At 39.4% G+C, this 12,744-nt stretch overlaps 1 protein-coding gene across 2 annotated transcripts in view; it reads left to right on the top strand.

Moving 5' to 3' along the window:
* mdga2a (MAM domain containing glycosylphosphatidylinositol anchor 2a) overlaps positions 1 to 5,911 on the top strand; it is a 289,188-nt gene extending 283,277 nt beyond the window's left edge. For both annotated transcript variants that reach the window (XM_052145122.1, XM_052145121.1), the window contains 3 exons: positions 298 to 428; positions 792 to 894; positions 4,893 to 5,911. In XM_052145122.1, the coding sequence (XP_052001082.1) occupies positions 298 to 428; positions 792 to 894; positions 4,893 to 4,981 (323 nt within the window). In that variant the 3' untranslated portion in view covers positions 4,982 to 5,911. The remainder of the gene's footprint in view (positions 1 to 297; positions 429 to 791; positions 895 to 4,892) is intronic.
* Positions 5,912 to 12,744: the final 6,833 nt, after the last annotated feature.

Here is a 12,744-nt window from a genome sequence, read left to right as displayed (position 1 = left end):
CATATTTCCTCCCTAGTTCTCCTTTCATCAACTTAAATTAGAGTGTAACATTACAGTATATACATTACTGTATATGTATAACAAGAGTAGTGATTGTGTTCTTAACAATTTATGTTTTTGTTTTTATATAGTTCTTCTGGACGGAGATGAGCTAAAGTGTTTTCAAGGTTGCTGAACCTTACAGTTACTATGTAACACGGAGAAAAGGCTGAAAGGCTTAGACGTTATGCAGTTAACTGGCCATATTGCACCTAACAGTTTGAGTTGACACAGAGTTTGTGTGCATTTTTGTTTTAGGAACATTAAATGTATATTTGAGGCAGAAGAGCCAGACAGGTCAGGATGCTTCTGTGTGGACCTTGAGTGGGAACCAGGGAGACCGCTGGAGGCAAGCCAGAGTTAACATCCATCCCACGTCCTCTTTCCAGGTGAGAGAAAGCCTACCCTGATTTCTTCAGCCATTGAATCTCTCTCTTCTTGAGGAAAAACATTGAAAATTGAAGCTCATTTCATCACCCTACCTTTTACCAAATTCAGTGTTTTTTGTTTTGTTTGTTTTTTTGCCACTTCAATGAGGATTTATAACTTTCTTACTATCATAACATTTTTACCTTTTGAGGAAAATCAATAAAGATGATATACGCCATAGAACCTGCCAAGCTTGTCTCTTCCCATACTTTTGTTATCCAGTGTAAACGTTATGTATTTTTGTGTAAAACTAAAGATATACTTTTCATGCTATTCATATATATTGGTATATAATTGGTTTTGTTTCCTGCCCATGTATATAGATTGTTTTGGAGGGTATACGGGGTGCTGGTATTGAAGGGGATATTGCCATAGATGATGTCACCATAGAGGAAGGAGAGTGTCGAGACCCACCACCCAGTAGTAGTAAGTTTAAAGTTCATTTTTTAAATTGCCTTCAAATACAATACGCCTAATTGTTAATAATGTCATGTTATTATCTCAAAACTAAAATGTAATAAATTACAATTTATGGAAACAATTATCAATTTAACTTTTGCTATTTACTGATTAATTGGAACAAATTTAGTTGTATTATCTATGATTCCAGTAGTCTTGTCCATAGCAAGACAATTTACTAGCTGTAACTGTTTTATTATGATAAACATTTTACATCTCAAAGTCATTTTGATATAATTTTTTTCTGTGGTGGTGGTGTAACCATCTGGAGAAAAACATTTTAAAAGTCTAATTAAAAGCTGAAATTCTTGAAAAAATGACATTTAAAATGTTTTGGCATCAGTGGTTTGGAATATCTTTTTTTATTATTAATATTTTATTTATAAGCATTGACACCATTTTAATTTTATTTTTTATTTTAACATTTAACAACGTTTGTCACTAAATGCCATTCCAAACATGTTGTGTTTTTTAACATTCTTTAAATTTTATCAAATGTCTGATTTTGTTTGGTCAAATGGAGTAGCCTTAATAAAACTTCTCAATATTTGTAATTAAAAAATTCATGATACATGTAAAAAAAAAAAAAAAAAGATTAAATTGTGTACTTTCACATGTATTTAAGGAACAAAGAAAGTATTTAGATATCTTTTACTTGATAGTTAAACTACTTGACAATTTTAAGTAATTTATTTATTTTATTAATTTAATTAAATTTATTTACTTTTTGTAGAAATTGCTATTAATGTTAATCCAAAGTTTATGAAGCCACCATGGACACAAATATTACGGGTTCAGTGACATGTGTTTTAACCTCCTGAGACCTGAGCAAGACTACTGTGTGCATTTTCCATTTCCCTTTTAGATTTTTACTGGTAGCACCTAATAAACATTAAGGATGTGCAAAACAACTAATTTTACTGATGTTTAAATGGCATTTTTGGATTCGACTAGACAAAAAAAAATCCTCAGAAAACAGTGAAAAAATATTGTGTTTTTAAGCAACCAATTTCAATTCCACTGAAAAAGGGGTATTTACCTGCGACGTGCTTGACTTGCATTATCACTGTAGCCAACATTAAATATAGAACACGACATGCATTTATTGAATCAACGTAAGCGAATACAGGCATAATTATTGAAAACAAATGAATGAATAGTGCAGGACCAATGGAGCAACCATATGGCCTGTTCTAAATGCAAATCACCAAGTTAAAGTAACTTAACATTAAAACATTAAGAACATTGTTGAAAATAATTCACAGGAAAGCCAAATATATGAGAGCAAGAAAAAATGGCCTATGATTTAATATGACAGCTGTTCGGTTAAGAACGTCAACCTATAACAGTTACAATGTAAAATGTAAAAAATGTAAAAAAAAAAACAGGCCTGTGAGAAATGTGCAGTAAACCTAATGTAGGCTATTGTTTTAAACATAATGTGAACACAGAATAAAAGTGTTTAACCCATTGAAGCAGTCGGCACACATCGTTGAAAATAGCCTTGTTGAACAGTAGGGTCAAATAATTTGCATACCTAGTCGAAAATAGTAATTTTCTAGGTTACTTATGGCACTTTTACACTGCACGTTATGGTTCAACTCAACTCGACTCGACTATACTCGCTTTACTTTTCTGAGCTTGCTTTTCAACTGCTGTTTAGTGCCGCCTCAACGTGGGTGGGATATAGGCTGATTGTCATAGTTGCGCCACCTCTACTGCTGTGACATCATCTTAAACACGACACAAAACAATAAACAATAACATGACCGCTAGCTGTTAGCTACTAGCTCATTGTGCTGCATAAAGCAGGTGATTTTACACGAGTGTAACAGTTAAATTGGCCAGGTTGTTTTAGAAGCAAGATTTCCAGTAGCTGGTCAACTAAATAAAGTGAAGCTTTCAAGCAGAGTATAGAGTTAACTTACCATCCTCCATCGTGGACTCCAGATGTGGCTGAGTCAAGGGGACTCTCCCTCCCATTGCTCGGCGGTCTAACCACTTCCACCTTTCCTTGATGGTTCTGTAGTCACTTTAAAAAAAAATATTTTTTTACTTTTCCCTACACCATTAATAGATCCGGTGGTAGCCGTGTCTCAGCTGTGTGGCCAACAGCTGAGACACTTCCTGAAATACTTTTTTGTTTCTTTCGTCGCTAATGAGAGGAACGTCTGCACCTCGTTTATTGACCACGGCATGGTTTTGCACGCAGCCATTTCTTTTTTCACAATTCGAAAGTCACGTGAACAAATGATACTGCTATCACTGTAGCTAACTTTAAAACTAGCGGGTTGATGTCCAGTGTCGAAATCCAGTGAAGCTTGTAATGACGGTTCTCTCATAATAATAAGCGCCTTTTGAGCACACACAGATTTAAAGACTCAAATGTAAAAACATCCATAACGACTTGCAAGCCAACATTTTGGAAATCCACTTCCTGCATTCATCACCACTGAAGTGATTTCCAACTGTACTGATTACCATTGTCCCATATCTGACAACCACGTTGAGTTGTCCAAACATCATCTGCAGCCTGAAACTGAACTTCTGATAGGAAGTTTGGATTGAATGCACTTGGCTACATAGGAAAGCTTTAGGACACTCCTTTGCTCCCTACTTAAATATAGGATTTCTAATGAAAACCATGTGCTGTTGTACACATTAGTGTACATTGTGTTTAGCAGCATGGTGTTTCGTGATCAGGTTTGGGGAGTAACGGAATACATGTAACACGATTACGTATTTAAAATACAATATACAATTAATTGTGTTCCACTACAGTTACAATTTAAATAATTGCTAATTATAATACAGTTACATTCAAAAAGTATTTTGATAACTGAAGAGATTACTTTGCATTTTATTGTCATGTGTTTCATTTAATATTTAGTCTAAACTTTATACATATAAATGATGTGATCCAAAGTGCATTTGAACAGCTGTGAAACACTTTCTTATGATGTTACATTCATACTAGCAGACAGAGAAGAATGTTTGAAGTAAGTTTGGATCAGAAGAAATATAAATAAACTATAAACTAAAATGTTTTTTCAAGACATTTTACATGCACACGTTACCAGACACAATCATATTTTTTAATCTCGAAAATTCACGTTAGATCATAATTTCATTTCATAATTTTTGCCCTAATAGAACTTTGATATTAGGGCAAAAATCTTATTCTTGATAATAATTTTTGTTTTGTTTTCCTGTAAAAATATCAAAAATTCCTTAAAACAAGATCAATTTGATTAATCTTGTTTTAGAAACAACACTGCATAAGATATTTAGGTTTTTCAGAGAATGTATTTTTAACATGTGTATTTTGTCTAACTGTACTGACAGAGTTTTATAGTCAAAACAAGTGAAAAAAATCTACCAGTGCTGAAAAAGTAATCCAAAGTATTTAGAATATGTTACTGACCTTGAGTAATCTAACGAAATACGTTATAAATTACATTTTACAGCATGTATTCTGTAATCTGTAGTGGAATACATTTAGAAAGTAACCCTTCCAACCCTGTTCGCGATAAATCACTGAAATTAAAAAAATGACATATTTGATGAAACTAGAGACTCTAATCCTTTGACTCAAACAGGTTTTAATGTAAAAACTGAATTAGTTTTCTTACCAGATGTAGTTATGTTGACATTTCTCTCAAAGACAAACTCCACTATGATCAGTGGCATGTTGTTTTGTCACATGTCTGTTGAAATGTAACCTTTACTGACAGCTTTACTGACGGTCTCCTGAACTGAAATCAGTCGTTTTAAATTAAATAAAATTATGCATTGCGTATACCGAAGCCAAAATACAATGTCCACACAAGTGTACGCAAGGTCACATAAGGTTAATTTAGATTTTTACATGATTTATTATGTTTATCACCATGGACAACTTTATTTGTCAATGATTGTTGATGAGTAATGTAGTTATTAGTTGTATTTTGTCTTTTTTCACATAGATATAAGATCCCTGGCCGCTCCCACTGCAGTGCATATATGGCAGCTTTGTCTCACTCTACTTTTGGTCTTGCTTGGCCTCCGAAGGTGACCGCATCACATGGAGGTGAAATTCAGCTTTTGGCATTGATAGCGATTTTGGCTGACTCGGACTGCCTGAACACAACAACCAAAGATTCATCCCGTCTACACAAAAGGAATGTAGGTTTTAGATCAGAGTGAATGAAGAGGAAGCCAGGGAGGAAATCTGTTCCTCACTAACACAATGACATCTGTATTACACTGGAGTCCACTCAAGTTCTGGAGGAAAATCCCATTACAGTTGTCAGTGTTATAAAGAAGAAAACAGGTGTAACTGGATTCTTATCACAGTAAAGCTTCAGATACTTAATAGGGGAATCTTTCAAAGCACAAAGACATAACATGTATTTCCATCACTACATGTTTTTTGCTTTGTTAAATGTCTGCTACTGTCATCAAAGACCTCATTTTGCCACAATACATACTGAACAACGTTGAGCTGGTAAAACAGATAACTTCCATGGAGGAAAAAATTACAGTACCAGCAAATGGAACACATTTTTTGTTGTGTTTTGTTTTTTCTTTTACTTTCCATTAACTTACACTCTAGGTGTATGTCTGAAAATATAAGTATATCAAATACAGTGATGCTTTTGTAGCTCCCTTTACTCTAATGTTATTCATTTGATGTGAAGATCAGAGCTCCACAAATATGTATTTTGTTCTAAAGTTGTGTGGGGGTATGGTCTTGGTCTAAAGTTTGTTTGCGGGTGGTGCATTCATATGTATGAATGTACTTCGTGTTTTCAACAAGTCCTGATAAACCCATACAGGACATTATCAATTTCACCTGATTTATCCACTATTTTAATTGCTTTATTAGATATGTTGCCAAACTGCTATTTATCATAATGTAATTGACACAATGAACATCTCTATCTCTCTCTCTCTCTCTCTCTCTCTCTCTCTCTCTCTCTCTCTCTCTCTCTCTCACTGAAAATCATTGAATTGCCCTTTCATTTCAGTGTCACTCAGATAAACAATAGTATATAGGAACAAGAAAATGGTCCACTGAATTCCAAACTGTCTGCTTAAGATTATGCCGGTCTGCTCGCAGTTGTTTTCTTTAGGTGCGTAAAGATAGCTGTCCTCTCACAAGCCTGGTCACCTTCGGACCCTGTTCAATATGGAACACGGAGTTGCTGTCTGTAATGAAATCAAGTGCCTTTAGAACCTACTGTAAAATCATTCTGTTCAAACTAATAGTGCTGGCATCTATAGCATTTTCATTTGATACTGTTTATAGGTGAGATGAAAGGTACAAATCAGAGACCCAAGCACTAGAGGTGGGTGACTGCAGCGCCATGTAACCACTAAATGTTCCATCTGATCTGTCCACTGATGTCTTGAGATCCACATACTGTTGAAAGTTAATCAGTTATTATTTTGGCAGCCAACTCTTGCACACATCCCACCTGCTCCATGTCCAACTGATATAAAGAGAGAGAAACAATGATGGTAGAACTGGCCTCAAAAGGACCATTGTTTCATCACTAGGACATCTGGGAGCGATTATCACGTGGTGAAAAACAGCCGGGAGGATCACAAAGAAATCGTCCTTCATTTTGATGAGACTACTGTGCCGCTCAAAAAATACTTTTTTTCTGACATCCTGAGGACTCAAGGACTGAGACGTACGAGAGGGTGGACTTTTAAAGTAGCTGATCAGCCTTGAAGATCTGGATCCATCCACTTGGATTCATACAAATGATATTTTATTACTCAAATGAACTGCTTTTACACAAACTCTTATGAACTCTGAACTACCTAAGACTATCCGTAACCTTAACCAGCTGGTTTTTGGAAATGTAATGTAAAATCACTTTTATCATGCATAATGTTCATTTCTGAGGAAGACTTTCCACAAATTTGTTTTTAGTTTTTTTGTCTTAAACATTTATTAATTTTGCATTACAACATTATGACATAATTTGAACCTTTAGAATGAAATTATAAAATAATGTCAAATACATGAGATTATGCAAATACACATATTAGGGAGGTCTATGAGAACTTCACAGTTATGAATATTCAGACAAAAAAGCACAATGTGAAATATTAATATCAAAATTCAGAACCACAATAAGTTGTTTTTGTTTAAATTTTATTAAAGTCACAATCAACAGGAAACTACTGAGAAATTCTTTATATAAATAAAAAAATATAAAAGATCTTTTACATCAATAAAAGGCTTTCATGGTAATGTGTGACCTTTGACTTTTTCAGTATTTGTAGTCAGTTGTGATTCTGTTTTATATATATATACACTCACCTAAAGGATTATTAGGAACATCTGTTCAATTTCTCGTTAATGCAATTATCTAATCAACCAATCACATGGCAGTTGCTTCAATGCATTTAGTGGTGTGGTCCTGGTCAAGACAATCTCCTGAACTCCAAACTGAATGTCAGAATGGGAAAGAAAGGTGATTCAAGCAATTTTGAGCGTGGCATGGTTGTTGGTGCCAGACGGGCCGGTCTGAGTATTTCACAATCTGCTCAGTTACTGGGATTTTCACACACAACCATGTGCGGCAAAGCATTTGTGAAGCCACAACACGCACAACCTTGAGGCGGATGGGCTACAACAGCGGAAGATCCCACCGGGTACCACTCATCTCCACTACAAATAGGAAAAAGAGGCTACAATTTGCAAGAGCTCACCAAAATTGGACAGTTGAAGACTGGAAAAATGTTGCCTGGTCTGATGAGTCTCGATTTCTGTTGAGACATTCAGATGGTAGAGTCAGAATTTGGCGTAAACAGAATGAGAACATGGATCCATCATGCCTTGTTATCACTGTGCAGGCTGGTGGTGGTGGTGTAATGGTGTGGGGGATGTTTTCTTGGCACACTTTAAGGCCCCTTAGTGCCAATTGGGCATCGTTTAAATGCCACAGTCTACCTGAGCATTGTTTCTGACCATGTCCATCCCTTTATGGCCACCATGTACCCATCCTCTGATGGCTACTTCCAGCAGGATAATGCACCATGTCACAAAGCTCGAATCATTTCAGATTGGTTTCTTGAACATGACAATGAGTTCACTGTACTGAAATGGCCCCCACAGTCACCAGATCTCAACCCAATAGAGCATCTTTGGGATGTGGTGGAACGGGAGCTTCGTGCCCTGGATGTGCATACCACAAATCTCCATCAACTGCAAGATGCTATCCTATCAATATGGGCCAACATTTCTAAAGAAAGCTTTTAGCACCTTGTTGAATCAATGCCACATAGAATTAAGGCAGTTCTGAAGGCGAAAGGGGGTCAAACACAGTATTAGTATGGTGTTCCTAATAATCCTTTAGGTGAGTGTATATATTACTAATGAAGGCTTGGACACATCATTTGTTTTGAACCAGTAATGGCAGATTCTGATCCGCGTCAAAAGAATGTAGTTCCATGCACAAATGCTCTTTTTATGATGTACTCAAAACTCACTGCTGTATTTACAACAGTTCAATGAACAAGTACATTTTTAAAATTTAGGAAAAACTGAGTATGGCCATAAAAAGAGCATTTGTGCATGGAACTACATTCTTACGAGACGGATCAGAATCTGCCATTGCTGGTTCAAAACAAATTATGTGTCCCAAGCCTTCGTTAGTAATTCAAAAATGTCACTTCAGAAATAGTAACACAGCTTGTGCTGTTTCTAACAAGTTATTGGATAAACAAGGATGGATGTGAGTGAGTGTGTGTGTGTCAGGGAGAGAGAGAGAGAGACAGACAGAGCGTGTGTGTTCTGTTTCATTCCTACTGACCGCCAGAGGCAGTGTAAAGACTATTGGATTATAGCAGCGCCAGCCAGATAGGTCCAGAGAATATTCCAACAAAGTCACATAGTGATGGATGCTGAGCCCTGGGGGTTATAAACCACAGTCGCTCAGCACTCTGCCTCATTCGCTTTCTTGCCTGGTTGAGATAGGTTGTTTTGGTTAAGTGATATATTGCACTGTCAAGTGCAGCTTGCAAGAGTAGCGAGATATCGTCCTCACAAGCTGTGTCAGTGCGCATCTATGCCACTTCAATGGATTTTAAGTATTTTAGCTGCGTTTTGGTGAGTTTCATTCCTTTTTGTCGGTAACACTTTGTGCCTCTTGGTGCAATCCGGTGGCTGGTGTTTTCCACGCTATAAGTTAGCGGTCTCCCGTTGACATTATCATCATCCATTCAGTTGTTGTAAGCATTTTTCCTCAAACTTATGTGATACTCTGTGCCCATTGGTTCAATCCATAAGTCATTTTAGATATATATTTTCTCTTTTTCGTGAGATATTTCTTGCCATTACCTGTCGATTCACCCAGAGGAATCATATACTTATTATTTTCCTTGCCTGTCGTTGTGCTTCATTACCATCATTCTGCTTGACTTAAACCTTACGGTTTTTGTTGGTATCCTTTCATCCTTGGTATCCGAAGGTGTTATTAGCGAGTAACTATGGCTCACAGCTCGATTGCCTCTGGTTTCCCACTGATTGCAAGCTGTATAAAATGTACTAATCTCCTCCCAGACGATGGTCATGACATCTGCCCGTCGTGTTTGGGTGTTCAACATCTGAGAGAGGCTCTCACGGACCCGTGTCTGCACTGCAGTCTTTTACCTATGTCAGAACGGCGGCTCCGTCTTGCTGAATTAGACCCTATTTCAATGGTGAAACTCGGGCAGTTGAATGTAGCTCCTTCTCGTACTCAGAAAAGCAGGGCGTCTGCAGTAGTCGGCACTCCCCTCACATATAAGAGGAGGGTTACATCATGAAGTGATGAACATTCGCGTATCGAGGAAAATTCACTTTCTAAGACGGTTTCTGTGCTTTCTTCAGAGATGGTGGAGCAGAAATGCCTGCTTCACTTGCTTCAGCCTGTCACATCTGCTACACTTGTGAAGATGACACAGGAGGATGAGAATGTTCAGCATCGTGGAGGTGGGGAAGAGTCTCTAGATTCCCCTCGTTTTTCACATCATTCTGACTTGGATGTGCTTTCTACGATTGCTTCGGATTCTTTTTTCATGATCATGGGAATTTTGTGGATATCTTCTGATGATACTTTGGCTGTGCTTCGAATGGCAATTGCTCGTCTAGACTTTGCTCGCTGAGTGGTGGTGGCGTAGTGGGCTAAAGCACATAACTGTTAATCAGAAGGTCGCTGGTTCGATCCCCACGGCCACCACCATTGTGTCCTTGAGCAAGGCACTTAATTCCAGGTTGCTCCAGGGGGATTGTCCCTGTAATAAGTGCACTGTAAGTCACTTTGGATAAAAGCATCTGCCAAATGCATAAATGTAAACATAAATGTCTAGGGCTTGCTGAGTCACCTGTCCAATCTGCCAAAACCAATGTCATTTTCAGGCAGGTAAAGATTTTGTGGCTGAATTTTCAATTGCCCTCACAGGTTCTGGTCAGCCTAAACAGTGCTCAAATATTGCTTGGACGTTTGCATCTATGGCTGAAGCAGAGTCGTGCTCCAGAAATAGAGCAGCCTGTTGCAGCTTTGGTGGTGTCTCCTGACGAGAACCTACGAGGGAATGTGCGATGTCCCAGTGCGCAATGTGGTCGCACAGATTCATTGCTAAAAAAAGTCATACGAGTCTGCTGCCTACATAACTCGTGCAGAAAACACAATCTGTCAGTTACGTCTTGCTGCCACCAGGACACTAAAACCAGCTAATGTTGATTGTTCGATTTCACAGTTTCTCCAAACGGCTCTTTTGGCAATGGGCCATGTAACCAGCAAGCTGGGTAGTCTTACTGCCATGCTTCTGGCAGCCCGCCGCCAAGTGTGGCTTGCCCAAGCACGGCACAGAGTACTGCAAGAAAACCTTGAGAGATTTTCCATTCGTTCCCGGGCATCTTTTTGGTCCTAATGTCCTAACTGACGCAGGTGCAGCGCAACCCTACCTTTAGGATGCCAGCAGTTCAGACCTGACATCGCTATGCCACATTGGAGCAATGTTTCCACCAGCATGCTACACCTCAGTCACAGCCCCCTCAGCCACCTCATCGACATTTGCCAGGAGGACCCCGTCAGCGTCCCCCCACGACCACTAAAGTCGCACACATAAAGCCTGAGACACTCAGGCTGGTGGTTGATCGTTTTTCAATAGAACAGATAGAGTACTGGAGGACCAACACAGCAGACCCTTGGGTTTTGATGACTCTGAGCAGGGGATATTCTCTACAGTTTCGATGCCGTCTCCCAGATTTTCTGAAATTCGTTCACTGTTACAGAAGGGAACCATAGAAAAAGTTCATCCCCTCGTTCAGGGAGACAGGTTCTATTCAGCATATTTTCTTGTTCCGAAGAAGGACGGTGGTTTCCGCCTAATTCTTGATTTGATGCACCTGAATTTGTTCCTGAAGGTCCTTCCTTTTTGAATGCTGCACACAGCCAACGTTCTTCGGTCTGTGGCAGCAGACGATTGGTTTGTAAGTGTTGACCTGAAAGATGCATACTTTCACATCCCAATTGCTGTTCATCACAGAAAGTTTCTGCGTTTCATTTTCCTGAATCAAGCCTACCAGTTCAAGGTTCTACCTTTCGGTCTTTCCCTTGCTCCTCGCATCTTCACAAGGTGTCTGAGCGCAGCTCTGTCTCCTCTTTGGATGAAAGATATGTGGATTATGCCTTATCTGGATGATAAGGCATAATAAAATCTTTGTGCCCCCACAAAACAGCAGACTGTGCAAGACTCCAGACTACTTTTGAGATATGTGCAGAAGTTGGGTTTTTCTGTGAACGAGAAAAAGAGCTGTCTGAGTCCAACACAGACCATTACGTTCATAGAAATAACCCTGAATTCCCACCTAATGTCTGCCTCTCTGTCTCAGGAACATGTGACAAACATTCTGCAACAGTTTGCGGCTAGATCCCACCAGACATCGCCATCAACTAATGGTAATTTCTCACCGTTGCATCCGTGCATTGAGGTGGTGGAGACAGGTGGAGATGCTAAAGACAGGAGTGCCCCTGGGTGTTGTTCCCTCTCATCGGGAGTTGGTCATGACCGATGCTTCCCTCACAAGGTGGGGGGCAACATGGAATCAGAGGGGTATTTGCAGGTGCTGGACACCGACCCAGGCCACAGAACATATCAACCTGCTGGAACTACATGCCGTGTTCATGGCTTTAAATTATTTCATCCCAGTCCTGGCAGGACGCCATGTTCTTGTTCAGTCCAATAATATTTCCACAGTGTTCCATCTGAACCACCAGGGTGGCATGAAATCCCGCAGGTCTCTACAGCTTATTCTCAAGATCCTGACATGGTGCCAGCCACGTGTCACTTCACTGAGGGCAGCGCATATTTCAGGAGCATGAAACCAGACAGTGGATGCTCTTTCCAGGGATCGAGAACATCAAGGAGAATGGAGACTTCATCCAGATGTTGTAAATGAGATCTGGCGACGATTTGGAAGAGCAGAGGTTTGCTTCGGAGATGACCACTCACTGTCGTATATGGTTCGCAAGAACAGAAGTGTCCAGTCTCTTGGGCCAGGATGCACTGTCTCACGAATGGCCAAACTGCCTACTATATGCATTCCCATCTATCCCTCTGTTATGCGAGGCATTACACAGGATCTCCCTGTGCAAGCATAGAGTGCTACTCGTGGCACCGCGATGGCCAGCCAGGCCATGGTTTCCTTTGTTGCCGAGACTTCTGTCAGGCAATCCATGGAAGCTTCCCCCCAGTATGGACTCCCTCTCCCAGCTGGAAGCCAGCATCTGGCACCCGGATCCAGCTCGTCTGCAGCTTTGGGTCTGGCCATTA

Source organism: Xyrauchen texanus, chromosome 16, assembly GCF_025860055.1.
Source record: "Xyrauchen texanus isolate HMW12.3.18 chromosome 16, RBS_HiC_50CHRs, whole genome shotgun sequence".
In the NCBI taxonomy this organism is placed as follows: domain Eukaryota; kingdom Metazoa; phylum Chordata; class Actinopteri; order Cypriniformes; family Catostomidae; genus Xyrauchen; species Xyrauchen texanus.
Note: the sequence above shows the minus strand (reverse complement) of the source record. Positions and strands in the feature narration are given on the sequence as shown.